The 27,631-nt window shown below is 41.1% G+C and overlaps 2 protein-coding genes across 3 annotated transcripts; one reads left to right on the plus strand and one right to left on the minus strand.

Moving 5' to 3' along the window:
* On the plus strand, window positions 1-1,638 carry ankrd9 (ankyrin repeat domain 9). The gene has a single exon (XM_088354565.1). It carries the CDS (start codon window positions 211-213, stop codon window positions 1,072-1,074), a length of 864 nt encoding a protein of 287 aa, XP_088210691.1. The 5' UTR covers window positions 1-210; the 3' UTR covers window positions 1,075-1,638.
* tecpr2 (tectonin beta-propeller repeat containing 2) lies at window positions 1,178-27,606 on the minus strand. Of its 2 annotated transcripts, XR_015852887.1 has the most exons (26): window positions 27,467-27,606; window positions 27,040-27,124; window positions 24,755-24,895; window positions 24,556-24,684; window positions 23,418-23,549; window positions 22,717-22,874; window positions 22,486-22,639; window positions 21,232-21,384; window positions 20,835-21,161; window positions 20,005-20,194; window positions 19,736-19,925; window positions 19,492-19,663; window positions 19,185-19,400; window positions 19,037-19,104; window positions 17,657-17,772; window positions 17,409-17,582; window positions 17,156-17,336; window positions 15,275-15,416; window positions 13,191-13,506; window positions 11,624-11,721; window positions 10,994-11,129; window positions 4,889-5,037; window positions 4,598-4,739; window positions 3,391-3,540; window positions 1,965-3,162; window positions 1,178-1,850 (listed from the first exon to the last, which is right to left on the minus strand). XR_015852887.1 is itself a non-coding variant. In XM_088354564.1 (25 exons), the coding sequence occupies exons 2-25, from the start codon at window positions 27,109-27,111 to the stop codon at window positions 3,011-3,013; spliced, it is 3,858 nt and encodes a 1,285-aa protein (XP_088210690.1). In that variant the 5' UTR covers window positions 27,112-27,124; window positions 27,467-27,606; the 3' UTR covers window positions 1,178-3,010. The 2 variants fall into 2 exon arrangements, 1 of the variants encoding a protein (XP_088210690.1); XM_088354564.1 differs by having other exon boundaries at window positions 1,178-3,162.
* Between the last annotated feature and the right edge of the window lie 25 nt (window positions 27,607-27,631).

Here is a 27,631-nt window from a genome sequence, read left to right on the forward strand (position 1 = left end):
TACCCGAAACAAACATTCTCACATGGGCGCACCCAAGGGCGACAAGAGGAGCCGGAGGGAAGGGCTGGACTGCTTGCAGACTATAAATGTTTCAAAGCTGCAGGGATGCATGCTGGAGCGACACAATAAGCTCACAAATCAGAACCCTCCTGACCGTTAAACTTGAATTAGAAGAAGAAGAACACTCCTGAAGTTGCCAAAAGAATCGTGATGCCGTGGTTGCTCTCGTCCCCACCGCACCCACCCAGCCTCTCTCCGTCTCAGCGGCACTGCGAGCGCACCGCCTTCGCTTTCTACTGCGCAGTGCGAGACCACCTTCCAGCATGGCTTCTGGAAGACATGCGAAGTATGGAGGTGTTCCTTTGGGATGACGGCCACCCTCGCTCCTTTTCTCCAGGTGATGCTCTCATGTACGCGGTGGTGCATGACCATCAAGACTATGCACGCTACCTTCTCAGAAGTTTTTCCGTCAAGGCGCTTCATGTGTCCCAATGTGGGGTTTGCCGAAGTAGTGGGTCCGTGCATCTGCACGTAGCGGTACGCTACAACCGGACCACTATCCTGGGTTTGATGGTGGACGTTTTGAAGGACTCAGCTCCTGAAGGTTGGCGTCAGGAGTACCTGAACAGCTGCGGAGGCTGTGCACATGGTGCAGATGCAGGGAAGACGGCGGTGCAATTGGCAGTGGAGTTGTCCAGAGCCGATTGTTTGCTGCTTCTCCTGGCTCACGGAGCACGGCCGGACACCTTAGACGCCGCGCTGATAAGACTCTCCGGTTCTGGTGTGGCAGAGCGCCGGAACGCCAGGAACTGCTTGGACCTGCTTCTCCTTTTCACGCCGGAGCCGGTGGCACCAGGCCGTTTGCTGGAGGAACCTCAGCGCTGGAAAAGTCTCCTAGGACGGGAAGTGTTCGACTGGTTGAGCAGTCAAGCTCCACCGCCACTTCTCCTGCAAGCTCTCAGGATCTTAGCCCAGTCCGTCCCCGCTCAAATGAGCCAGTTGCCGGTTTTCCTGCAGCCTCACAGTGAACTGACATTGGACTTTCCTTTGCCGTGGAAACAAACTGAAACTTGATCATGTTTTGGGGATTTTAAAGACTCCTCTGGTCCTCAAATCTAGATCACGACGAGCCGGTGTATATTTTCGAGATTGTGTAATAAAGCAGAGGACTCAAGTCTTTGACTTGGTGTCAGCAGCTGTTTTTAATATGTTCATAGATGTGTTTCCAACAACTCAACACATAGTAGAACAGCATCCCTTCTCTTCCTAACCCAAGTCTGACCTACTACCATTAGTGTTAAGAGTACATTAAAGTGCAGCTAATTTTCGAAGTCTGGTCATAAAAGTTTTAGACGGTTAGTCAAGTCAGCAGACGTCAGATTGTGTGACCCATCTGGCCCTGATATCTAGACTCTTTCAAGCTTTCAAGACTTGAGAGTCCATCCCAGGTCAAAATGAGCCAGCTGCTTGCTTTCCTTCAGCCTCACAGTTAACTAAACTCGGATGTATTTTACCATGGAAGGAGATTGAACCACGAGGGTGTTTGCGATGAAGTAAAAGTGTGATCCCTGATTTTAAACCATAACTCTGTGTAGATAGTTTTTGTTTGGATTGTGCAATAAAGTGTAACATACTGAACTGATGTAGGAATCAGCAGTTTTTTGTGTCCAATACATTCTGAGTGAGTTTTCAATCAATCAAAGCATAACAGGACATTACTTCCGAGATTAAAGTGTGATCGATTCATTCATTTTCTAGCCTCTTTATCCTCACCGGGGTCGTGGGAGTGCTGGAACCTCTCCCAGCTGACATTGGCCTGTGTGCAGGGGATATGCTGGACTGGTTGCCAGCTAATCACAGGGGACGCAGAGACAGACAAGCATTTACTCACACATTCATTGCTGGGGACATTTTGACTCGCCAATCCACATGCCATGCATGTTTTTGTATGTGAAAAAACTTACACAGGTTCAGGGAGAACATGCAACGTCCACACAAGAGGCTGGTAAATGGAATTGAAGCCAGACCCTCTGAACTGTGATGCAGCCGAATTCACCAGTCATCCACTGCGATCCAGAATGTACTATTTTCCGATAAAGTCCAGATAATTCTATCCATCCATTTTCTGCACCACTTATCCTCAGTAGGGTCTCAGGGGTACTGGAGCCCATCCGAGCTATCTACGGTCAGTGGGCAGTGGACACCCTGAACTGGTTGCCAGCCAGTTGCAGGGCCATATAATCCCAAATCCGCCAAAGTGGATTAATATGTGTTGAAGTAAGTTTGAAGAGTCATAGTTAAGCAGTCAACCTCAAAGAAGTGCGTGTGTGGGTTTGTAGTCCTTTGCTGTTGGTTGATGACCAGAATACCGGTCAGAGTCCAACTTGATAGTGTGGAATACTCAAAGTAAACGATAGAGGCCTTCCTGAGGCTAAATATTCCAGATTTTCCCAAGAGTTACAATCCAGTGGAGTCCATCAGTTACAATGTCCGTAATGTGATTCCATCAACTTAATGTTGACCAGGTGAGTCTATCAAGTAGTTTTGAGGTTTTTTAAGTCTGTTGAGGTTTGTTTTTGTAGTTCGTCACAAAGTGGAGGAGGTCCGATTCCTTATTAAGAGTTATCGAACACAGTTTCACCGAATTTAACTTGAGTGATTTAATAGATCAGTGAATTAATATTCTATTAGAGTATATCTAACACCACCAAAAGAGGTCCTATACCAATGTAGTCCCTTTTGAGTACATCAAGCGGTGATTCGTCTCCAGGAAAATTTCCTCTTGACTAAAACTCCTCATGGTACTCCTCATGGTTCCTATGCAATCCTTTGATCAGGGGCCATCTTCAGCAACTGTAAGACCAGTTAAGAAACTTTAAAGTGCAACTAGTAATGTGAAAGATCACGTTCCCAGGATGATAAGCTCATTACGAGTCCAGCATCATTCCGCGACAGTATTGGGAATAAAAAGTGATCATTATTTTACAGATGTCCAGGTGAAACAGTATCATCAGAGGAGTTCCCATTCGTCGTCACCATCGTCGCCGCCGCCATTTGTCCCGAAATGGCCGGGCCGGCGGGGCTTTTGTGGGAGGAGCTTTGTCATTTGACGGGCCAATCCACCAATTGAAGTTACTGCCCATAGTTCATCATCTGGAGTGACTGTGGGAACAAAGAAAAAAATGGAGTTTGGCTTGGAGGATACACACAGTCAATAAGTTCTTGATTCAGCACCAGCCTCCAAATTTGTGAATTTCTGAGATATTTAAATATTTTTACAGTAATTTGTGCTGAGTATAGAATTTTGCCGTCCTACTTTAAAACACAACATAAAACCAAAGGACCCAGTAAATTTTCCTTTTCTATATTGGAGTGAAAAAAAAGTCATACCGGTCAAACAGTTGGCATTTCCTGGGATCTTCTTCCAATAGTCTCCAGCCGGGTTTCTATCAGACACACCGTAACGCCGGGCTAGGTCTCCATTGACACACCGGACCCAAACTGTCCGGCAACTTAGAACCAGTTGACTAACAGTTAGACCTGAAGGGGTCAACAAGACCATTGAGCCAAGGACAAAGACTGACAAAAGGTACGTTAACATGCAGGTAATCATCTGATTAAAAACAAAAAAATGCCAGTAATTTGATTATGTAAATCCATGTAAACATGCACAATAATCCTATAAGATCTTAGTCCCACTGCGGGTTTACCTATAGCAATGTGCGGTTTAGCCCTTTCATCCTACCATGGGTCATGCATATACACGCATACAAATACTACGATCGCTTGTGCGCATGTACAGTTTCCCTCAACTGGGATATTTGTTTTCCCCAAGGCACTGTGGGTCTTGAAGTACAGAGACGAATGATGCACGCAAATGCTGTCCTGCTCGCTAAAAAAATCCTCGTATGTAATGGTTGAATCCTCCAGGACATTTCAGATTTATTTTCTGCCTCCGTGGTGAAAATACCGAAGGTGTATCCATCTATATACAATGGATGTCACAGTTGTATCCATCCACGAATTGTGTAAGTTTATGGTTTTGCCTAGCAGTATTGTAAACGAAAGATATACTGCAAATAAGCTAACGGGACTTCGTTGGATTAAGTGCATGACATGGATGGAATCCTCCTTTATTTAATGTCAAAAGTTAAAGACAGATGTCGCTCTAGTGTTTGTAATCGCACTACTCTCAAACGCCATGGAAAAGGGTGATTTGTTTATCTCTAAGCATGTAAAACCTTCATTCCGTTCTCTCCAGAAATCCAACACTCAGTTTCCAATCTGATTATGGGTGGCATTAGCTCAGGAGGTAGAGCGCTCGTCCTGGGATCAAGAGGTCGCAGGTTCGATTCCTGGATCCTATATGTCGAAGTGTCCTTGGGCAATACACTGAATCCCTAATGCCCCCAATAAGCCTTGCATGGCTGACTCCCTATTGGTGTGTGAGTGTGCGTGTGAATGGGTAAGTGTGAAGCACATTGTAAAGCGCTTTGGGAGGTCTTCATTGACTTGAAAAGCGCTATATAAATGCAGACCATTTACAATAATTGCCTGCATGTAAACAAAGTCATTGAGGAGTTGAAGACAAACAGACCTGGAACCAGGTCCCAATTGGTCCCGACAGGCATCTCATCGCTAAGTCCGGTCCTGACAAAAACGGCGCCTCTGTTGTCCAACGCCCAGAGATGACAATCGTTTGGACTTGTCTCGATACTGACAAGCTGAACACCTACAGGCTGCAATAAACATGATGATTTATTATACCAGCATTTCTAAATGTGCAGTGCAATGACTGTGTATACGAGCTAAACAGCTTTTTATGGATATCTAGGTCTTGAACAGGTAGTTGAGGAAATTTGGAATCTGGGTTCCAGAAACATATTACCTGGTCAGGTGGGTCTATGTAGATCCAAGCAGGAAGCATCATGTTAGGGTTCAGTGGTTGTGTTCCGACCCGGAAGTAGACCAGTCCTCGACTGTCGAGAGCCCAAATATTTTGGCTGCCACAGCTGATGCTCACCAAACGTACACTTCCTGTGTGAAACACACACAATATAAACGTCATATGTTTACTGTGTATACAGTTAAACATTTGAATCTGGATTTCAAGGAAAAAGTGAAACATGAGGGGAACAGCTACAGTTTCAGTGAAGATTCCAAGTCGGTCTGTTTTTGGGAGAACAGATTCATATTACACAGCCGCCCCACTAACCTTTGACGAATTATATTTCACTCCTCGGCTCACGTTGTTTTTTATTTTTACAACAACAGACAAATGTCAACTTCGCATCCACATAAAATAAGTCGATGGAAATAAAATAATGGATTCCACAGATTAAGAAGCGAACTTTATGTGTTAGCCCATGATAGCTAGCGAATGTTAGCCTCAGCCAATTGCTTCCTTTGTGAATGATTGCCATTCCTCTCATCAAGTGAGAATAAACGTAACAAACACAATGCGGCACCTATTTACTCAAAGCAAGACAGACTTTGTAAAATTCTGTGACAATATTAGCAATCTACAATGACGCTGTTGTCTGCTACCAGTGACTGAGACAAAATCTGGATTAGAGCCAAAATGGTCAAGATGAGATTGGTCTAACAAAAAGTGATTCTTAGTTATACAGTGTACACAATTTACAATGATTTTAAAAATTGTATAAAATACGAGGAAACTGTAAAAATTGACTGTTATGTCAACATGTTATCAGTACAGTGCTTCCCAGAAAAATTTACAAAACGCTGTGGGAGGACAATCGAGAACGTGTGTGTCAAACATACAGTCCGTGGGCCGGATGTGACCTATTAGATGATTTAATCTGGCCCGCTATACTTTTCTGAGTATGTGTCAAAAAAAAGAAGCAATTCTTTAAGTCGTTTCTATCAAAAGTTATGATTTGTTGAATAAATGCATACCAAAAGGTCTTTCCTGCCGCTAGAGGGCAGTGTTGAGTTTGTATAGCGTGGTGAGTTAGTTCAGGTGTAATGCATTTACTCAACTGCCCGAAGACTCTGGGATGGGCTCCAGCACCCCCGCGACCCTACTGAGGATAAGCGGTGCAGATCATGGATGGATGGATGGTTAAAACAATACTCTGCTTAGCAAAGAAATGAGCAGCCATGACAAAAACAAAAGCTTTTTAACCAATCAACAAATTAACAAAAAGCAGGAGGGAGGACAAACACAGGGTGCAAGCGAGCACACCATGACTTTGCATTATTTTCAAATGAGATTTCTCAAAGTTATTTTGATTAACTTTGAGTTTAAATATGTTTAAAAATATTATTCGATTTTTTTAAGAACACAGGTTAATAAGACACCCAGGCTGGACCAATTAGACCCTGGTGGCCCGCTGGAGACTTTCAATGGGATAGAAAACACTGAGGTATGCACAAAATTAGCAAGTATTAAAAAAAAAGCTAGCTAATGTTCGTATGAAATAGCACAGAAACAAATTTTGTCCCATGCTAGCTAAAAACTGACACATATATGTTAATGTTTGTTCAAAACAGACATGCTAGTGAATGTTCTGCATAAATGGTAGCTTAGAATTAAACAGCATGTTATCAATTTTACAGCAAAAAAGACAGATTAGCAAATGTTAGCAAGTCACAAGCACATTAGCGACTGTTAGCGTGTAACAGCTTTGTTAACAGTCTTGTTAAATAATATAACTTGTGATGAAGCTAATCTTTGCTAAATCCTTCCATCAGGCCTCGTGTTGCTATCCCTATCAGTGTGGATAAGCTTCCCTAAGGTCCCTTTCCTCACATGGTTACTCTGTGCCTTGCCATAAATTATATTTTATTTATTATTTTTATTTTTATTTTAACCACTGTCTGCGTGCGTGGTAGGTGTTTCCGGGTTTTTGGGTGGGGGAAAAGCAGGGATTTTAATGTCTTTATTGTACACTAAATGGTTTTATACACCTATTGCATTGCAAAATTCAAGCACTTTTTAATGACTCTCAAAAACAATTTTACAACTTCTCCAGGATTATTAAAAGAAGAAAATCGATGGTTATCCTGTATTTTGCAGAGCCACAAATATGACTGCAATATACATATGCAATTTTTAATCGTGCGTGTGCATTTATAGAGACACATAATTTTTAGATCTTGAGTAAATCGTGAATTTATTTGTGGATCTGAACAATATGGGTTTCAATAATTTTTAGACAAATCTCTTCTCATATAGGTGTTGGGTAAAAATGACAATGATATGTAGCTTACATTTTCAGCTGCAGGAAGTTTTCCCCATTACAATTTACCACAGGGAAATGCTACCTTAATTTTTTGCAGAGATAAGTGTCTATAATTTACACGTAATACTTGCACCAATACACATTTCATAGTACCATGTTTAGGTGTCCTATTGTCCTATTGGGTGCGACCCCTGGGGGGAGATGACACTTTCATATGAATAATCTATATTTTATGTTGATAATATGTGTATTATTTGCCCTCAAGTAGGTTTTAGATGAAGGGATGATGTCAAAATAGTCTGTAATAATAGTTTGCAATAGTCTTTGATCTGTGCAGCCCTTTGAGACTCTTTGTGATTAAAGACTATACACATAAACATGACTTGACTTGACTTCATAGGAAAATACCTTACAAACGTATGCCAGATTCCGTTAATCACAAGGGAAGAAAAATGCAATGGCAAAGTGAAGCCACAAGAGAGCAGTGTCTACGTCATTTTTAGAAGACTTGTTGAGAAACATGGCAGCAATTTCAAGTATTTACAAGCACTTCACTCAAGGCTAACACAACAACCTTCCTTCTAGTCATCATCCTTCCGATCTCCTCTTTCTTCCACTCAGTCGCTTTACTTCCACACCCTCTCACATTTATTGACCCTATAACTAGGGTTTGCGAGACCTTTCGGTCTCCCGCCCCCCTTTCTTTGCCTTGCTGTCTGAGTATGGATCTTAAGAGGGGACTGTATGAGAGTGTGATTGTGCCGACTGTGTTGTATGGTGCAGAGACTTGGAGCCTGAATGCAGATTTAAGAAGGAAGTTGAATGTTTTTGAGATGAAGTGTTTGAGGACTATGTAAGGAGTGACAAGATTGGATAGACTGAGAAATGAAATTGTGAGAGACAGAACTGGAGTAGTCGTGGAACTGAGCAAGCGTGTTGATAAGAGAGTACTCAGTTGGTTTGGACACATGGAGAGGATGGATGAGGAGCGAAAGTTGAAGAGGATCCACAGAGCAGAAGTAAATGGAAGGAGACCAAGAGGAAGGCCGCGATTGACGTGGATGGATGGTGTTATGAGTGCACTGCAGGAAAGAGGTCTAAATATAACGGAAGCTAGAGCTCTTGTTGGTAATAGAAAGGAGTGGAGAGGTGTTGTGAAAGGATAGTGGGATTGTGGACGCGTTCTTAAGGATGGGCTGGGCACCCGTATGATGCGGCAGGGGTAAACCAGTGAAAGCTGTCGGGCCCTGCGGTTGGACAAAATAGTGTGTTGTGTCACTCGGACCTTAGTGACATGGCCGCTTTCTGGTGTCCCGTTTCATCTGGAGGGACGAAAGCATGACCAACTTAGGTGCCGAGGTGCCTAACTTGTTTGGGTGTTTGGGCAATTGGGTTGGCCATGGTCCCCAGAAATTTTTGTGTTTTTTTGCTATTTTTTTCCCTTTTATTTTCTTTGTATTTGTATGTATGTGTCTTGCTGTCGGTCACCCCTCTTGAGGGATATGACCAAGGTAGATAGATAGATAGAACAAGCACTTCACCCATAATTCAAGCACTTTTGCTTGATGGTGTAATAGTAGTCTGTAGTCTGTATAGCCCATTCACTTCTTGTAATTAAGTCCTATACAAATAAACATGACTTGACCTTGAAAACACAAGATTAAAATTCAAACATTTTGAAGGATTTCAAGCACTCGTACGTACCCTGCATACAGAACTTTGAGTAGCAATTCATCGACTGTAAAGTGCTTAAAAACAAATTTGATTTGATATGGTGTACAGTCAACTGGTTTTTAAAAAAAGTGTGTCTTGAGATTTTACATAATATTAGGAAATACTAAACCGGAACATGCATGCCAGTCTGGGACATATCTCAGTCAGCAAAGGTTGAAAGGTAACAGTCGTGTTCGGTCACATCAAATATCTTTCAAGTATCACCAGGCTATGGCGGAGTGGGGGTTGAAAGCTGACCCAGTGCCTGCGTCACTGTCGCGGTCTTGGGTCCATCTAAACAAGCGGCTGGACGTGTGACTTGGAGTCATGCGCTCGCTGATAGTGAGAAGGACCCAAACTAAAAACAGACCCGATAGAGCTTGTTACGCAACCCTCAGCTGTCGGTTTGACACGGGGGAAACAGGTGTGTGTTTACGTGTGTCTTAGTGTACAAAGCTAGCAACGTAATTTTTATTGGAGTTAAATAAGTTGAAGCAAATAAGACGAGCCATTAAACACATAGTCAGCACTGTGAGGATTTCTGTCTGGCAACAAATGATGTCAGCTCATGCAAACCTCACTTGTGTCTTGACAATCAGCGTTGGGAAGAACGTGTTACAAAGTAACGTGTCCTGGATCGCAATTACTTTTCTCTGTAACGAGTATTGTAACACGTTATTAGTAAACATGTGTTACTGAAAAGTACAGTTTTCCCACGCTCAAGACGGACTCATGAAACCTTAGACCGCCAGCATCACATCGACAAAGTGGAGTTGGTATGTTTATACAGACCTACAGAGTACAACTCAATACATTTACAGTGGAACTGTCTCAAGTACAGAGTGCAAGAAATTCTCCCTACTAATATTCTCCCTACGAGATATACTCACATCTATGCTGTATTTACAACTATAAAATAAAATACTGAAATCAAGGGGGTCATCTAAAATTCAAAAGTTAGGTTGTGTGTCACCAGTAGCGAATAGTGGGCAGCGAGTGAAGAAGGGGCGTGGCTTATACAGGAACAACAAACCAACGGGAAATCAACAGGGTAAACATTAACACAGAATTTACAGTAAAAACATTCTGAATTTTTTGCGGTAAAATAATTTTTGCAATACACCATGCTTAGAAAAAAGAAAACATCTTGGAACGTATCAATGGAGAAGGAAATTTACAGTGGTTTGAAGCCCATAGAGAAAATGGATATGGAGTGTCTCGGCTAAGTATTTGTTTGCAAGCTCTCAAGATTACACAAGAAATATAAAGGCCTCACCGCTTTCACAGGTTGATGTACAGATTTTCTTCTATTTATTTTATCATGTTGGTATTTTTAAGCAGTTTTAAGGGGTCGGCTTCAATGCGAGTGTATACAGTAATTTATAACTTGATAGTTACTTACAGAGTAATGCGCTACTTTTTGGGTGTCAGTATTTCAAAAATTGTTGTCAACTGTGCGCAGATGGAAACCTGAGTGGAATAGTCACATCTCAGGGCTCAGTCCAAGTGGGGAGGAGGAGAGGAAGACCCAAAAAGAACTGGGCTCACAAAATGAAGGAATAGACTTTGCCCCAACCCAAGAACAGGCCAGGGACCGTCAACAGTGAAGAAGGTTGTCCAGAGTTGCGTCGTAATTGGTGCCCTGAGGACCCGTGCAATTAAGGCTTCCGTAAACCGTGAATCCAAGGGTAACGGAATAACTTTTTAAATAAAGTAACTAGTAACGGTAACTAATTACTTTTTTCAGTAACCCCTCCATACCAGCTCAGTAGCCTAGATGGTAAGGCGCCCGCTTTGAGACTGGGAGGTCGGTGGTTCGCACCCCGGCCGAGTCATTCCTAAGACTTAAAAAGTGGTCGGCGGCGCCCTCTGTTGGCTGCGGCTGCATCGGCTCGCTACAACGGGTCAGGTGCAATCGACATTTCGTTCTGTGTACATTGTTACACAGAATGACAATACAAGGAAATTATTATTATTATTATTATTATTATCCTTGTTGACAATAAATGAATGATAAAAATCCTAAAATAATTGTTAAAACAATGTGAGCAGATCTATCTGGTGATTCATACCAAGCTGACTAAGGTCCAGCGAAGTCCAGGAGAGACCGGCAGGACATGATGCAGAAAGGGTTCGAATGGACACCCGGCCGTGAGTGTCCAGTCCCCACAGTGCATCGCGGCAAGCAGAAAGCTGGGTCAGCTCCACCTGACAAATGTAAAAGGCATGAATTTTTGTACAGTAACCCCGTGGGATACAACATTAATCCGTTCTGAGGTAGGTCTTGCAAAGGGAAATTGCAGTATTATTTGATCATTTCAAGCTTTGTTTCCAAGGTTGTCATGTTTTTTTTGCTTCTCCCTTTAGCATCACTGATAGTCTTGGGACCAGTAGTGAATAAATACGGGACGAAACACACAATATTCTGAACTGAATGAAGAGAAAGTAATGGTGGGAGGTAACTCAACCAATAACATATTGGCATTTTGATGTAAACCAATAGTAGGCCAATAGTAGAGAGGCATCTTAACAAGTCATATGCACAAACACTGAAAGGTTTGAATTTTGTGCGTGTTTGGGTATGCAGAAAAGGCCATTCAGTGGGGGAAAATGCTGTAAAAAGGAGCCAAAAAATATCTAAAGTAAAAAGTGAGGGAGTTTAGAACATAATTTGTAAAGGCATTCTTGTGAATGTGACTCACCTCGGGTGGTAGCATGACAGTGGACGGCCGAAGTTCTCCATCCTGATCCCACACGCAGAAGAGATCCTTTTTGCTTTGAGCTAACCACAGGAAGGCACCTGAAATATAAGAACAAAACTTGACGAAATACTATAAAAAAAAAAAAAGACAAAGAAAAATGTTTTGGGTAAAAAAAGAGACGTCTTTATTAGTGATGAGTTGTTTAAAATAATCAATAATGATTAATCACAGTTTAAATAGCGAACACATTGTAAATTGCATATATAAACATCTTTTGTTTGTTTATCTGACCTGTTTAATGAAATAGTAAGCAGGTTACCATTAATAGTAGGTTTAATTGGCTTAAGCCTTGGGTAAAAAATTTGTTTTAAATTCTATTGTCGAAGTTTTTTGGGTTTTGATTAATTAAGATTAAAAAAAAATTGAGAACGAGTAGTTGATTTGGTATTTTCAACAAAGTAACTAAATTTACTATTGATTATACTTAAGTTAAAAAAAACTTATTTCACACATCTGATTAAAGCAGGAGTGTCAAAACTTTTAAGAAAGCAGGCCAGATTTGGTAGGCTGAAAGATGGGAGCGATCGGAGTCGCGACCTCGTAGCTCGCCTTTGTCGCATTGTCATTTGATTCGCAGGGTCTCGTGAAAAAACCCTGCTGTCCCGTTAAAACAACTTCCGGTTGCTTCACCTTTTCACAGCGTTTGTTTCTTGGTAGGAATAGTCTCTTGGAAAATTAGGCAGACACAATCGTTTTTCAATTTTGATGAAAAAATACTCCAATTTCCACTTGTCCTGGAAGCAGCAGCCCTCACAGTCAACTTTCCTTTTTTTATTTACAGTCATCATGTTGGAACGGGGTGGGCTAAAATTCTCACAGAAAGCCATGGGCAAAGTGGCTAAAGGGGTACTGCCATCATCTACTAAACAGGTGACTTTTTTGTTTTTTGGTATAAATTTATTTTATACTACACATTATTAATTTTATGACAGAATCCGCCGGCCAGAAAAAATTCGATTACGGGCCGTCACTGGCCTCCGGGACGGACTTTGTAAATTGCTGGATTAAAGAGCCAGTGTGTAATATTTAGTGCCTCCCGGTGGTGCAAAGACATTCATTCAGTAAAAAAAAAAAACATACATGAACTACCATACCAATTTGAATTTTACATAAAAATCATAGGTCGAGAAATTTGTATTTCTTCTATATCGTGGAATCCCTAGCAAGAAGTCATCGCCATGTTTGTCTGGCATTTTGCTGCTTCGCTCGGCTTTTGGGACTGTTTTTCGTTTGCATTGATTAGACAATACAGTGCCATCTAGTGGTCAAATATTGTACACTGGGGCTATAATAAGAGAAATCAGCTTTCACAAAGCGAAAGAAAGCCTATATCATTTAGATATACACAATATTTAGTGTTTAATGCTTTTTTCTAACGTTTTGATGAGTGGGTGCACATGATGAGCGTGTTCAAGTTATGCAGGAGTTTGTATCCGTAGGTACGACTTATGTCAACGTGTGTTAGTGTTTGTGATGATTCAACACCAGAAGCGTGCAGGTGCATCACCGTCTTTGTTGGGCACGCTCGAGGAGGTGATGGAGCTCCACCTGGTGGCCGCTACGGTCCCTCTGGGTACGAGGTTCTGCCAGAAGGTCCCCACCAGTCTGCCCCGCGCTAAGTGCAGTTGGTTGCGTCCTGATGCTACCCACACCCCGGTCGAATTGGCGCTGACCAGGCTGGGCTGACGCTGGGAGTACTGAGACAAAAAGGCCACCACACGCTCCACTGGGGCCTTTGTTACTGTGGCGACACTTTGTGTGGCGCTCAGAAGTGTCTGGAACAGGCTGCCTTGGTCGAACACCACGTAGTCGGAAATGCTGACCTGAGAGAGAAGATGTGATAAATTTCTCACGTCTGTGTGTGTACATCATCAAAGACAGACCGGACGAGTGTTGAGAGTTACTAAAATAACACGTTCCTTGAACGCAATTACTGTCCGCGTTATTAATAAAGATATGTACCATATTTTCCACACTATAAGGCGCACCTAAAATCTGTTTTTTAAAAAAAAAAGCTGACTATGCGCCTTATGATCCGGTGCACCTTACATATGGATCAATATTAAGCCGTGACAGGTCTCGCAAATTACGGTAAGAAGCCACCGACTCCATTTTTCGCATAGAAGAAGTGCGCTGTGCATACTGGAAAATATTAAACAACGATTCTCTTTTATTTGTGCGTTTGTATAAAGACCCTGAAATGGCTCCTATTAAGAGACACGCTTACGACGCAGAGTTTAAACTCAAGGCGATCAGTCACGCAGTAGAACACGGAAATAGAGCAGCAGCAAGAGAGTTTAACATTAATGAATCGATGGTGCGGAAGTGGAGGAAGCATGAGGATGAGCTTTTTACGTTTTACATTTTACAGTTATTATGTTATTGCTTTATTGTTATTGTTTTGCACTTGTTATTGTTTTTGCACATTACGAGTGTCACTATATTGCGATTGCACTAACGTTTAATTTACCATAACAGTATCAGACGTTTTTTTGCATGTTGACTAAATGAAGGAAAAGTAAAATGTTATGCCTTGCTGTTGTTCAAAGATGTTAAAGATGTGTCACGAAAATGCTTTAACTCAGAGAAAATAATAAAACAGCTGTTTATTCATTTTGGGAGTGAATGGAGTTGTGGAAAGCTTGTTTGTTATCTATTAATAAAGTTTGACTGACCTATCTGACTGTTTTGTTGACATTCCCTGTAGCGCGGCACCATCTAATGGTTGCATAATGTAACTACAGCCTCTACTGTAGCGCCATATAATGCGGTGCGCTTTATGTATGGAAAAAGTTTTAAAATATATCATTCATTGAAGGTGCGCCTTATAACACGGTGCGCCTTATAGTGCGGAAAATACGGTAACTCAAAAAACGTTACAACATGTCCGCTACTTATCAAAAACAATAAAAAAAATCTGCACCATCTAATCCGTACCTGTTCCCGCTTTGTTAGGACTGCTTACCTTGGAATCTCGTTGCATAGAATGCTTTCACGGCGTTATTATCAATAACACTAAAGACAGTTCAATTCAATTAATGAACACAGCGTACTGGCTATCTTCTATTTCTTTTACAAGCATAAAGGCCTGGTGTTGCCAGGCATCCTACTTGAGTGAGGTTGTTGGGGCTGTGGTTTGTTTAAAACACGCTAGGGGGTCACTACGGAGTACCAAAGAGCAGTATGACCGAGTGCAGCTTCTAAGCCGCTTGTAAATAAAAGCAGATGTTTATCGATTTTATTCGTTTTTATTGAGTGCCCTGACACAAAATCTAATTAAGGACACTCCCAAAGGCCTAAAGTACTACTGTGTAAATTTTCACGAAAATTGGTTAAACTGTTTCGGAGCCTGTAAGCCACATACGAACACACATACACGCACGCAAACTGAGATTTATATAATACTCTAGATCTAGACTAGATAGATTATGCGGCTAGTATGAAGCACTTTAAGCCGGCCGGCTTCAATGCGAGAACATACGACAATTTGCAACTACTTTTGGGTATCAGTAATCCAAGGGGTAAAGAATTACTTTTTAAATGAAGTAACACACTGGTGTGTAAACATGATCAAAGACACACGTGACGTACCTGCCACCAGTGGTCATCGTCGCCCTGTGGTCGTTCTGAGGAGATTCCCGTCCTGAAGAAGAGTCTCCCGTTGACATCGAGTGCCCAAGCCGTGCCGGCATCACCCAGGGTGACGCACATGAGCTCCACGCCCTGAGACTCACTGTAATGTCCCAGTGCAAAAAGGACAATATGGCGTTTAAATGCTGCTACCCTGACTGAGACGCACACGTAACTTACAAGCAGTAATACTACCAGCTGTATACTATTACTACGGCTATGTTGTACAAAATTAAATACTCTGATTATCTAGCAAAATAAATGTATGTATTCTTTTCTGTTTAAAAATGTCACGTTATCTGTTAAGTGTTCTGAAAAGAAATATAGAGTTAAAAAAAAAACATTTATAACACATTAATCACATTTTCTCAACTGAGTGTCACAGTTGCCATGGCGCCCAATTGGCCCCGTCCGTGTGGCGCCAACTGTGGCTCGTTGTCAGAATGGCTTCCCTGCTATTTAAACCCAGTCTTGTCACTCTGCTTCTGTCAGTCTGTCAACGAACGTCTGCCCCGCAAGATGTGGGTTTCGACTCGGTCCAGTTCCTGTTGGTATCTCCTGTCCGGTATTGTTCCCGTTTATTTTGTCCTGTTTAATCTCGGTTTCCAGTTTAGTTTCCGTCTATTTTTGTCCTGTTTATTATTTTCTCAATTTTTTTGTTCCCGTCTAGTTTCTCCTGTTTATTTTCGAGCAATTGGACTCGATCTCGTCGGTCTCTAGCTTCGTGTTTTTCCACGCCAGACCGCTGCCTAACATGCATGACTCCCTATTTCCCGTAAAAATAAAAGGCTTGTGTGAGAACGTCACGCGTTTGGGTCCTGATCCTGTTCTGGTTCTGACACTGAGATGACAAAGGAATTACGGATTAGGGTACTAAATTTAAACAGAGCATTTCCTGCTAGTATACAAAAACATCGGGAGCTTGATTCTTTCTTTCAATTTATGTACCTATGTAATATTCAGCTATCGAGGTAAGAATTAGAATTAAACCATGTTAAAAATACAGGACATACAAAAATATTTAACTTGAAAATGTGCAGCCAACTGGGTTAAATATTCAAAGGTGCAGTACGGAATTTAGAACTATTTCACTCGTTGATGACATCATAAAGTCACTCTCCTACCCCTGTCCTCCTATATAAGGTGTTCTGCGGCCCGAACAGCTTTGCTAAAAGTAAGATAATAGCAGGTAGGCTAAGGAAAAAAATAAGGACTCTTTGAACTCAGTTGGGCATTGTTAACATATCCATCCATCCATCCATTATCTGCACCGCTTATCCTCAGTAGGGTCGCGGGGGTGCTGGAGCCCATCCCAGCTATCTTCGGGCAATGGGCAGGGGACACCCTGAACTGGTTGCCAGTCAGTCGCAGGACATTGTTAACACATACTTAGTAGAAAAAACTCAACTTTCAACTTTTTAAGGACACTTCAAACAAAGTGCCCCACTTTTAAATTATGAACATTATGAAAATAAATGAGCTAGTCACTCCTATTAGTAGCAGTGTCTGCTAAGCTAGCCGCTTAAGCAAGTGATAGCATCCCTCATGCCATAGCCTTGCTGCACTAATCTGAGTAAATAGGAGGGGAAAACTAAGGAAGGTCATAAGGGAGAAACATATGCACGTTTTCTTTACAATTTTTGTTACATTGTCATTTATTAATCTAATTAATTGTAATTATTCTAAAAAGACAGGATATATTAGCGAGGCTTGGGTAGTATGGCAATAGCCTTGAGGTGGTGGTAGTGCTACTTGGTATTTTTTTGTGAATAGTAATGCCATAGAATTGTCATAGCAAACGATTAGCATTTAATAATGAGTTAGAAGTCCAGTCGGTACTACCTGACAGTGTCATACTTCCAGGCATCTCCAAGGCTACAGAAACTGCTGACTCCTTCCCTGTAGAACAAAGCGTTGTGTTCGCTCAAGGCCCAGACCACGCCCCCTCGGACGCACACCTGACTGAACACGCACGGCGTGTCCACCTTCACCGATCTGGCGCATGGACGTTCCACACTTAGCCCTGATGCACAAACACAGAACATGCAAACATCTTGAAAAGCTCCGTCAAGAAGTGTGGGGTTTCATATTTTACCCGTCTGGATATACAAGTCTCCATTGGTCCTGATGATCCAGGCAGAGTCGTCGCTGAGGGCCACGTAGGCAGTCTCACTGGCTGCCTTGTACCAGTGACGCTTGCCTTGTGCGGAGACTTTGGCGCAAGCGTACGCCGTCATGCTTTTCTGCTCTACCTTCCATAGCAGGTTACCTTGCACAGACAGCCATTGTTGTTTAGCTCAGTACACCATTACCGCACATTGCTAAAGCGGAGAAGAGGCTCACCTGAGGGAGAAACCGCCACCTGGTGGATATTGTCCTCAAAGCGCTGCCATTGGAGGCTGCTTTCTGGCAGAGGGCTGCAGTAGAGTGTGCCTTTAAAGTCCAAACACCACACATATCTGCCACACAAATAAAGAATAGAATAGAATAGAATAGAATAGAATAGAATAGAATAGAATATACGGTACCTTTATTGTCATTGTTACAAAATGGGTTAACATATTGTGACAACGAAATTGGGCATGACACTCCAGTTTCACACATTCACAGTGAGGTAAAAAACCCAAGAAGATAAAGGAACAGAGAAGATAAGGTTATAAAACAAGGAGGATAAGGTTATAGTTATAATTTACACAAAATTTACCCAAGAAATGTCGGCATATAGGATGTTACATACAGTTTGGTATCGTAGGGTTTGTGTAATATGCATTTGGTGCAAAAATAGACATCATAGTGCAAAAAATGGTCAACTTATGCATTTGGTGCAAAAATAGTCATCATAGTGCAAAAAAAGATAGTCAACATTGTGCAAGGTGAGCAGTAAACATATATGTAAGATTACACAATTAGATTAAAAAAAACACACACCGTATTTGACAAACATGAGAACACTACTTACCTCGCATTTATGCAGATATTGCATTATAAATATTGTTGTTGTAAAAGACTGAAAGAATGACACTTAATAATAATTTGTTATCAACTTAAAATAAGCCATTCAAAAATCTCTGCGGGTAAAAATACTCAAAACATCAATCTTTTGTGAGGTCATCCTTCTTTTCCAGGACTGCCTTACCTCTTGTGGCCATAGTATTGACCACAAGTCCACAAACATAATTAAAGGAGCTTTACATAATTTGGAACCTTGTTACTCTCAGGCGCCATCTCCTTGCTTAAAGTCTTGATCGTTGCTTGAGTCAGCTCATTCATGATGCGTGTGCAAGTACGCCCATTTCTAGATGCGCTCAAAAAACTCTCTTCTCATCTTTTTTATGGTTTGGGTTGGTGTTTGGACTCTACTATAAGCAAGCCTTTTCTTACTTTCACCATTTTCATGCTAAACTGACAAATACAAATACATTAAGAACCTGCGGGACGAGCATGATGTCACTCTCCAGCACTTCCCCCATGCCCCATTTCTTGAACCTAATGTGTTCCACCCCGAACAGCTCTGTTAAAAGTAAGAAAACGCAGATAGACGCAGTGGGAAATAAAGCATAAGGGCCCTATGAACTCAGTTGGGCATTGTTAACACATACTTAAAAGAGAAAATATTCAACTTTCAACTTTTTAAGGATGCAATGCACCCGACCATTAAAATATCTGGAAAAATGTGATAAAGAAGTTCCCCTCTTTTATTATATTACATACATACGCACATACCTCTCAGTTACATGAATACTCAGTATTCCACATCCAGGTCCCGAGTAGCCCATCCAGCATTCAGCCAACTGTAAAGACAAAATTATGAAATGCCAATTGCATTTCAAAAAACGAATTTCCTTTCAGATTAAAAACATTTTATGCCCACCTGCTCAGATTTGCGTCCAGGTTTGTCTTGAGTGTCCGGTTGCATCGCATCATCAGCATATTCTTTTTTGGCAAAGCTGTTTTGTTCTTGATTGCCACAACTTTGGCGGTAGATGTCGCCCTCCTCGTCATCGCTTGACACGCTCGGCTTCTTGCCAGGGGGTCCGGGATCTCCAGTCGGATCTATCCGACCAGTAGGTGATGCAGAGTCATCCTCCTACACATTGTGAAAGAAATTTGTAGCATCAATGATTTTCTAACACATACCAAAGCCGGTGTTGTGTACAGGAAATGCACACATGTTTTACTTTGTCTGTCTTTGTTGGCACCAAAGGACTAAGAAAACAATCTTCTGTCCCATTGGTAGGCATCTGCTCCTGTCCGTTGCGCTGTGTATAGGAGAAAGTGCACTCCAGCAGAACATCTACATTCGGGGTGAGGGGCAATGGCTCCTTCTCTGGCCCCTGAGGAGGCAATTTGCTGGGGAGAATCAGGTGTGAGACTGAGCTCATGTCAAGAGGACCTGGAATCAACTGCTGTTTAACTACACACCTGGAATCCACCTCCCGTGGTTCATCCTCCTTCCCATTTCTGTCCCGGATATCCATTGGTGAGTCGTGCTTTGAAAGTTCTAGCCCAAGGAGGGATGCTCCACTCCCACCATCACTGCAGCTACCATCTTGGCCTAAAAACATGGACTCCGAGCAGCAGCTCTCAGACAGACGATTCCCACTGCCACTGTCTGCCAAAAAAGAGATTATCTGAATGTGGTGAGTTGCGAATTATGATGACTCGCCATTTTTTACATTGGTCGCACTAACCTTGCCGTTGCCTCTTTTTCTTCTTCACCTTGACAGCTTTTACCACTAGCTCCTGCCACACCTCCTCCTGGCCTATGGGGACACTGTAGCGGCGGGAGCCGACATCACTAGAAGTGTTTCCATGGAGACTGTCCCAGGAAGCAATGGAGCTGCTTCGACTATGCGAGCAGCTAGTCAAAATGTTGCCGCCCTGATGAAACAGGACAGCCCAGGATACTTTTTCAGGCATACAACCTATCCCAACTGCCATCTGTCAAGCTCAGGTTTACAGATCCAGCGTACATAAAATATAAATTTCAGAGGAATGTAGTGAAGTAACACTGCAAACTATAAATCGGTATGTCTCTTAAGAAGCTGTATGTAATTCAGTACTTTTATACTTGAAACCGCCATCTGCTGGCTTGTGTCATCATTGCAGCCTTGGTCAGCTCCTTCATGATGCGCGTGCAAGTACTTGTGTTTCCTAGGCGCCCGACAATAAACTCTTTTTTATTTATCCTTGTTTGGGTTTAGGTTGGAGTTTAGACTGTACTTAAAGAAGGCCTCTTCTTACTTTCACTAGTTTCATGCAACATTGACGGATATAGACAAAAAAAACACTGCCTACTCCCATTCATTCTACCCGATGTGTTCCGCCTCAAACAGCTTTGCTAAGTGTAAGATAGAAGCAAATAGGCACATTGGAAAATAAAGCATAAGGGCTTTCTAACTCAGTTGGACATTGTTAACACATACTTCATCGAGAAAATATTTAACTTACATTTTTAAGACCACCTACAACTATGCAGCTCACCTCAAGTTTTTTTCATCTCCACCATTTATATATGTACCTCATCCTTTTCCTGCGCTTCTTCAGCTTCCTCTTCCTCCTCTTCTCCCTGCTCAGCGTGCCTCTCACTGGGCCCACCCTCTACAATGATGGCCATGGTCCTGATGGGTTGAGCCATCTCCACCCAACCAGTCGGCGTGACGACGCTTGCTTGAGGCGTCAACGGCGAAGAAAGACGCGATGGGTAGTGAGACGGCGAATGAGAGACACCTTCTGGACTGTCCGACAGTCGAATGAGGTCTCTGTCTCCCTTCAGGATGAAGATTTCGTTATCGCAACAGGACAGCGAAACAATATCCCCACTGCTCTCCAACGCGCCAACCAGCACCTGGGTGCATTAACAGAAAGTATGTAAGTATATCTTCCAACTCTTTAGCTTACAAAAAACATGTCCACACCTGGTTGATGCAATCCAGAACATAAACACTATATTCATTCCAGCTAAGTATCCAACCCTCCTTGAAGAAGCAGCTGAGAAGACCCAGCTCACGCTCTGACGGACGGTACGCTCCCGCCGGACTAGGACGGGGGAATATTTCAAAATGGGGAATCTGTCAGATGAGAAAGACTTGGTGAACCAATGATACTGGCATCAACAATGATAGGAGCAGTATAGTAACAGTATGAGCCACAGTATTAATACAAATTTTATTTGTAACGACAGCTGTAATCCTTGGGTTTAAAAGAAAACCCAAATGAGGTGAAAAAAATTCCAGATCCCATCGATAAATGAGTTTGATCCATCATTCAGGATTGCTTTGTAAAAAAAATGACCCAATCATTTAGGTTGTTCTTAACAAAATTGTCCATTTTTGTGGGTAGTTTAATCCCAAAACAACCTATTTTGGGGCTTTTAAAAAGTTAACATAGTTTTCATTTAGTTTCGTTGGATACATGTAAATGGTAAAGGAAATAATCACATTTTGGAGTTTCTTTTTAAATGAACCCATTTGTTCGAATAATAATATGTTTGAATACTGTTTTTAATTGAAGAAAGATATCACAGGATGTGCTTGACACTAACTCTAACTGAACAAAAACAGTACAAAAAAGTCACTGCAGGATCTGTCGGAACACTAACTAATTGATCAGAACATGAAAACATGAGCAAAAGGGGAACATACTCAGGGGCCTATAGACCAACTACATATTGTTCTAACACAAACCAGCTCTAACAGAACCAAAGGAACAGAATAAGAAACGAAATGAAAGGAAGACAGCACTGGATATGCTGGAACACTAAAGCTAACTGAACAAAAACATAACAAAGTCAACATATATGTCTGAACACTAACTGAACAAAATATGATAGAATGATAATGTGGGATATGTTAAAAAAACAAAGAAATTTCACCAAAATAAACATGAATAGAGAACGACGCAGGATATGGTGGAATAACAAATGGTTCTAACGAAACAAAACCGGAAAGGAAAGGATGATGGGAACATACTTTGGGGAGTTTTTCACTAAATAGTTAAATTTTGGTGCTGTTTAAAACAAAACTACCCATTTTTACCACACTGTTTGCGCAAAAAAAAACACGACAAAGTGGGTCATATTAACCCAAAAATCATAGATCGAAACTTCTTGATCCAACTTGGGTTATTTTTAGATTGAGGGATGACCGAAGGAAAAAGTACAATGTGAGTACCTGAGTGTTAAAGATGGCTTTGAGCAGTCTTGTGTCTACAACATGACCCGAGACGTCAGACCTCCAGAGTCGGAGTCCCGGACGGGCCGCAAAAACTTGAAGGTCGCTCTGCTTGCATAAAGCTGGCAGGAAACAAGCCCCGAACCTGCCGCTACTGTCGCGCACACACAAACTCATACATAAACTTCCAAATCGTTTTTGGTTCATTTTCAAAGCATCAGTGACACTCACTTCTTTCTAGGTTTGCTACCGAGCTGCTGGACTTGCTTTGTGTGAGTGGAGTACAGCAGGGACCGTTGCTGCGTGGATACCAGCAGAACTTGGTGACTGTAGTCCAGCTGGACTACTCCGCCGGGTTCCTCCAACAGGACCACTGGCGTGCATGTACCCTGGGTTCACACACATTGCTTTGTAATTGGTGAATGAATTCAAATATATTTTGATTCAAATATCAAAATAGTGTACACCCTCTTAGGGAGAAGAAGAGTTAAAGTTTTACAACGAATGTCAAATATGCAAATCTCAGACGTCAAGTTGGGTGTTTTAGGGGACAGTGAGTCAGATTTAGTGCCTCCTAGTGGTACAAAAAAAACTTTCATTCAAAAAACAGTGATTTGAATATTAGACAAAAATACACAAACTCTCATAATAATGATAATTTTCATGAAAAATTCTAGGAAATTTGCTTTTCTTTTGCACAGTGGAATCCCCACTAAGGTCGTCAAGATGTTTGTAGGGCATCCTGTCGCCACGCTGTGCTCTCTGGCACTCGCCCTTGCTCACACCAGACAACACAATGCCATCTAGTGGTCAAATATTACACACTGGGGCTTTAAAAGGTGTAAGTTTAACAGAGGTCAGTCTCTAGTTAGTTCATATTACTGGAGCCCAAAAATGCTCCCTAGTGTACCATAACAGAATATTAGTATAACCTGATCGAGGTCCAAAGCGGAGAAAACCACACGTCCTTTGTCGTCTCCGGAAAAAAGCTTCATGCCATTGGTGCTCCACGCCAAAGATGTGATCGTGCCTTTATGGAGGCCAACCACGTCAAAGCGCCGCAGCTGAAAATAAGACATACAACTCAAATAAATGCATTAAAAAATTGTTTAAAACTGGAAGTGGCAAACCATTACCAAAATGGAACTGTGATTGTTGGAGTGGTTTATTCATGCACAAAAAGACTTGGTCTCGCTTCAAGATAAAGCAGCCATTGACTAGAATACTGGTCTCGTGTCAACATTTTATGTTCTTGTTTACATTTTAAAAATTGGTAGGCGTTTTCAAAGGGAGAAAAGCGGTATTCTAACGCATAAAACGGTAGCTGGTGAGTATGCACTCAGTGTTGGAAATACTAAATGATTAAACCGTTATGTTGCATCTCAATAAGGGAAAAACACCATGTTAAGTTGCAACACTAAAAAAAACAATTACAACTACTTAAATAACTGTATAAGGCCCACATAAAACACTGATATTCGTTGCATCATTTTTACTAACACTTTGGTTGAATACAGAATACTAAAAAAATAAATAAATTGTAAAAATAAAAAATCCATCACTTTACTTCAGTCTTTCAAATGTGAAGATTTCACAGTTATCACAATTTTAGGGGGGTTGATTTATTCATTTATTGTGGTCTCATTATTTTTTGTTCTATTTTAAGTTTGGGAGGAGTTTTTTTATATTTTATTTTATTTTGCTGTTTTATTAATTTTTTTCATTTCACTTATTCCCCAACCTTTTTTGTTTTCACTTTTTGTGTGTTTTGAAAATGGTGTCACATTTTTGTAAAAAATAAATAAATAAATAAATAAAATTAATTAGAACTATTAAATAAAAGTTCAGGTTGAGCAACTGCTACATTATTGCTTTTGTCTGTCATATGACCCTGCTGCGACATTTTCCCAATGAAATTGAGCATTTATTCTTGAATAATTCAAATTTTGAGAATTTAGACATTTGAAGGTCTCCAAACGATGAAGCAATTACATTTATTGATAATACTAACCCCCCGCGACCCTTGTGAGGATAAGCAGCGCAGAAAATGTATGGATGGGTAATACTAACCTGCTTGTTGCGACCGGGCAAGGGCGAAACAAGCTGGAAAATAGCCACCCGGCCAGATGCCGTTCCCACGGCGACCAGATCGTCGAAGCAGCTCAGAAGTTTCACGGCAGTGATGGCATCACACTTTCCCTAAACACACACTTTTATTAAACAACTGATTAAGTTGAACCTAGACATCGAAAATAAAAGAAAGCACCACCTCCAAGCTGTACTTGTTCATATGCGCCTGGTGACGGCAGTAAAGGTACAACATGCCGATGCTGCTGCCTACTGCCACAAAATCGCGGCTGCTGTCCACTGCCGTCAGGTACACTACCACTGAGCGGAAGCCACGCTGAACCTGTAAAAACAGAATACAGTGAATATTTTCCCGTATGCAGTAGACTTAAGATATTTACGCGTTTATCTCCCTAAAAACCTTTAAAAAAAATAATAACATGAAGCACACATAATACCAGGGGTATCAAAACGATTTTCTTTGCGCTCTCCCTACAGCAAAATTAATCTAGGTCCCCAAAGTCATCGTCCCACAATTACCAACAAGCTCAAACATTAAGAGACACAGGTTCATGTTTTATTTTTTCATTTTTGCACGATGTAGCGACTAATGTCATTGCACCAGTTTTCATTGCCATATTTTGTGATTTTTTTCTGATTGCAAGCAATACCTTGTAAATATTACTCATTTATCCTAATATTATTTTTTGGGTTTTCTTTTCTCTTTTTGTCTTTTATTACATGTTTAAACTGGAGTGCCACATCTGATTTTCATTCTAGAGTAGTAAATGTAGTTTTCAAAAATTGTTAAGATATTCTAAAGTAATAGTAGCAGTTGTTATACAACATAGCCGGGGTCAGGGACCTATGATTCACAAGCCATATATGGCTCTTTTCATGCATGTGTATCGCTCAGAGATAGAAATAGAACAACTATTTGAGCAACTATTTCATATATTGCTATCTACAGGGATGGTTGTCACACATCCAAAGCCGAGATATTACTGATGCAAAAATGTTCGACACGATTTCTACTATAGTTTAAGTAAAGGTGTCACACCGTCCCGTTTTGGCAGGAAATCGCTAAATAATCCTTTATATAAAAGCTCATTAAACAATCTATGTTCGTTGTTGAGACACTCTATAAAAAGCCACAAAAAACCCAAAACAAAAAAACCCAAAAAACAAAAATTTTACCCAAAAGCTCTAGCAAAGCACTTAGAGCAATTTGATTGGCTGAGCGGTAGGAATGGGCAGAGCTATACACTGTGTGCACGCACTCTTCCTCCTTTCCCAGCGCTGTCTTCACTGAAAGGAAATACTTTGGTATCCTTGTTTGTAGTATTTTGTGACCTTTTTAAAAAAAGAACTTTGCTTGCACCTTGTTTTAAAAACATTATTTAGGACGAAAATGGCAGTCAAATTGAGCCTCAACAATCTTAAGTAACTGCGGGTGGGAGACTAATTTTAAGTTGTATATTTATATTGAGATGGGACACAGGTTCTGCAATTATTATTATTTTATAGATTTGATCAAACATCACGTAATAAAATAAAATGTCCCGAAGAATAAGCTTTTGTTTGGAGAGTGGGTTTGGCAGTTTTGTTAAATTTGGTCTTAAAATGTATGATGTAGTTCTCTCCCAATTTTTTTTTATGGCTTTATGGCTCTCTAAGTAAAAAGGTTCCCGACCCCTACAGTAAAGAAAAATACTTATTAAACGATCAGTTTTTGTTTAATTTTTTGTTAAAAAATTTTTATTACTGTTTTTTCCTGGAGTGCCACATTTAATCCCATTGAAAACAATGTACACTACATTGTTTAATAAGGGACAATAAAGACTATTCTATTCTATTTGATTTGATTCGATTCTATTAAGGCTCTTTAGTAAAACCCATTAATTGTGTCACACCCATGACAAGCCTGGTACTTTTTTTAAAACATGCACTAAAACCAGTTTCTGGAAAATGAACAACAGGCAGTAATTAAAATACTAGTTGAAAACTTGTACATTATAATGTACTTCTTTATATATCAATGGTATTCTTGAATGCATTGGCAGCTGGGTGGTAAGCATGCAGCCCCGCAATGCGGAGGTCCAGGGTTTAATTCCAGCTACCGAAGTCCCCACATGCAGAGTTTGTTCTCCCAGTTGCGTGGGTTTCTTCCCACATTCCAAAAATATGCATGTCAGGTTAATTGGCGGGTCTATATTGTCCCTAGGTGTGCGTGAGTGAGTTGTATGTCTCTGTGTGCCTTGCAACTGGCTGGAAACCAGTTCAAGGTGTCCCCTGCCCAATGCCTAAAGATGGCTGGGATGAATACATGTAATTTATGCTCTTGAGGTCCAATTCTATAAATTGTGCACATGTACCAATAAACCCCAAACATTGCACTTCAGCAGATGTGAAATATTTGCAGCTTTTTTTTATTTTTCGATTTTCACAGCGATAGCCTCATAAAATGAAGTGTGTGCATATTTTTACTTTGGCAGGGATGGAGTTTAGCAGGTGCTGCAGTGGGCTGAATTCCCTCAAGACAGACGGTTGGCTCTCCATATTGTTTTCTTATCTGCCGAGGAAGAACAACTTAATTTCTTGTCAACAAGTGATATTTAAAAACAGTTAAATACATGGAGCCGAAAATTCTGGGCAATTGAGTATAATTTATGATATTAATAATCAAGAGTAATACATAAAAAAACACAAACGCTAATGGAAAGCTGAAAGTTTAAAATGAAATCGGGGCGAAGGGAATGAAACCGGAAATTAAATTGATAACACAAAAAAAACGTAAACACAGATGTTGTTGTGTTTTGAACTAGCATGCCCGAGCATATGCTAAGCTACCAGTTTAGCTTTAGCACAGCAACAAAACATCATTGGCACCGGGCGAACAAAATATCTCACTCACAATCTAATTTTGCGTGAAACAAGTCGCTCGGCTGTGCATCCAGATGTTATTCATCCCAGCAACAACTGGATGGTAAACATAGGCGACATCGCCCTGTCAGTCTAGCAGACGTCATATTGATGATGCCATCAAAATGCGACTGTCTCATGGCTACAACCGTTCCAC

Source organism: Urocampus carinirostris, chromosome 15, assembly GCF_059441175.1.
Source record: "Urocampus carinirostris isolate Australia breed hairy pipefish chromosome 15, RoL_Ucar_1.0, whole genome shotgun sequence".
Classification (NCBI taxonomy): Eukaryota; Metazoa; Chordata; class Actinopteri; order Syngnathiformes; family Syngnathidae; genus Urocampus; species Urocampus carinirostris.

Excerpts from the sequence above, each read along its gene's own strand:
- ankrd9 (XM_088354565.1), top strand. The coding sequence starts at position 211 with ATGCCGTGGTTGCTCTCGTCCCCACCGCACCCACCCAGCCTCTCTCCG.
- tecpr2 (XM_088354564.1), bottom strand. The coding sequence starts at position 27,111 with ATGGAGAGCCAACCGTCTGTCTTGAGGGAATTCAGCCCACTGCAGCAC. Across the intron at positions 19,664-19,735 it reads CCACGGGAGGTGGATTCCAG|CAAATTGCCTCCTCAGGGGC; the intron begins GTGTGTAGTTAA and ends GATTCTCCCCAG. Across the intron at positions 11,130-11,623 it reads CTGTCATGCTACCACCCGAG|GTGGAGCTGACCCAGCTTTC; the intron begins GTGAGTCACATT and ends TACATTTGTCAG.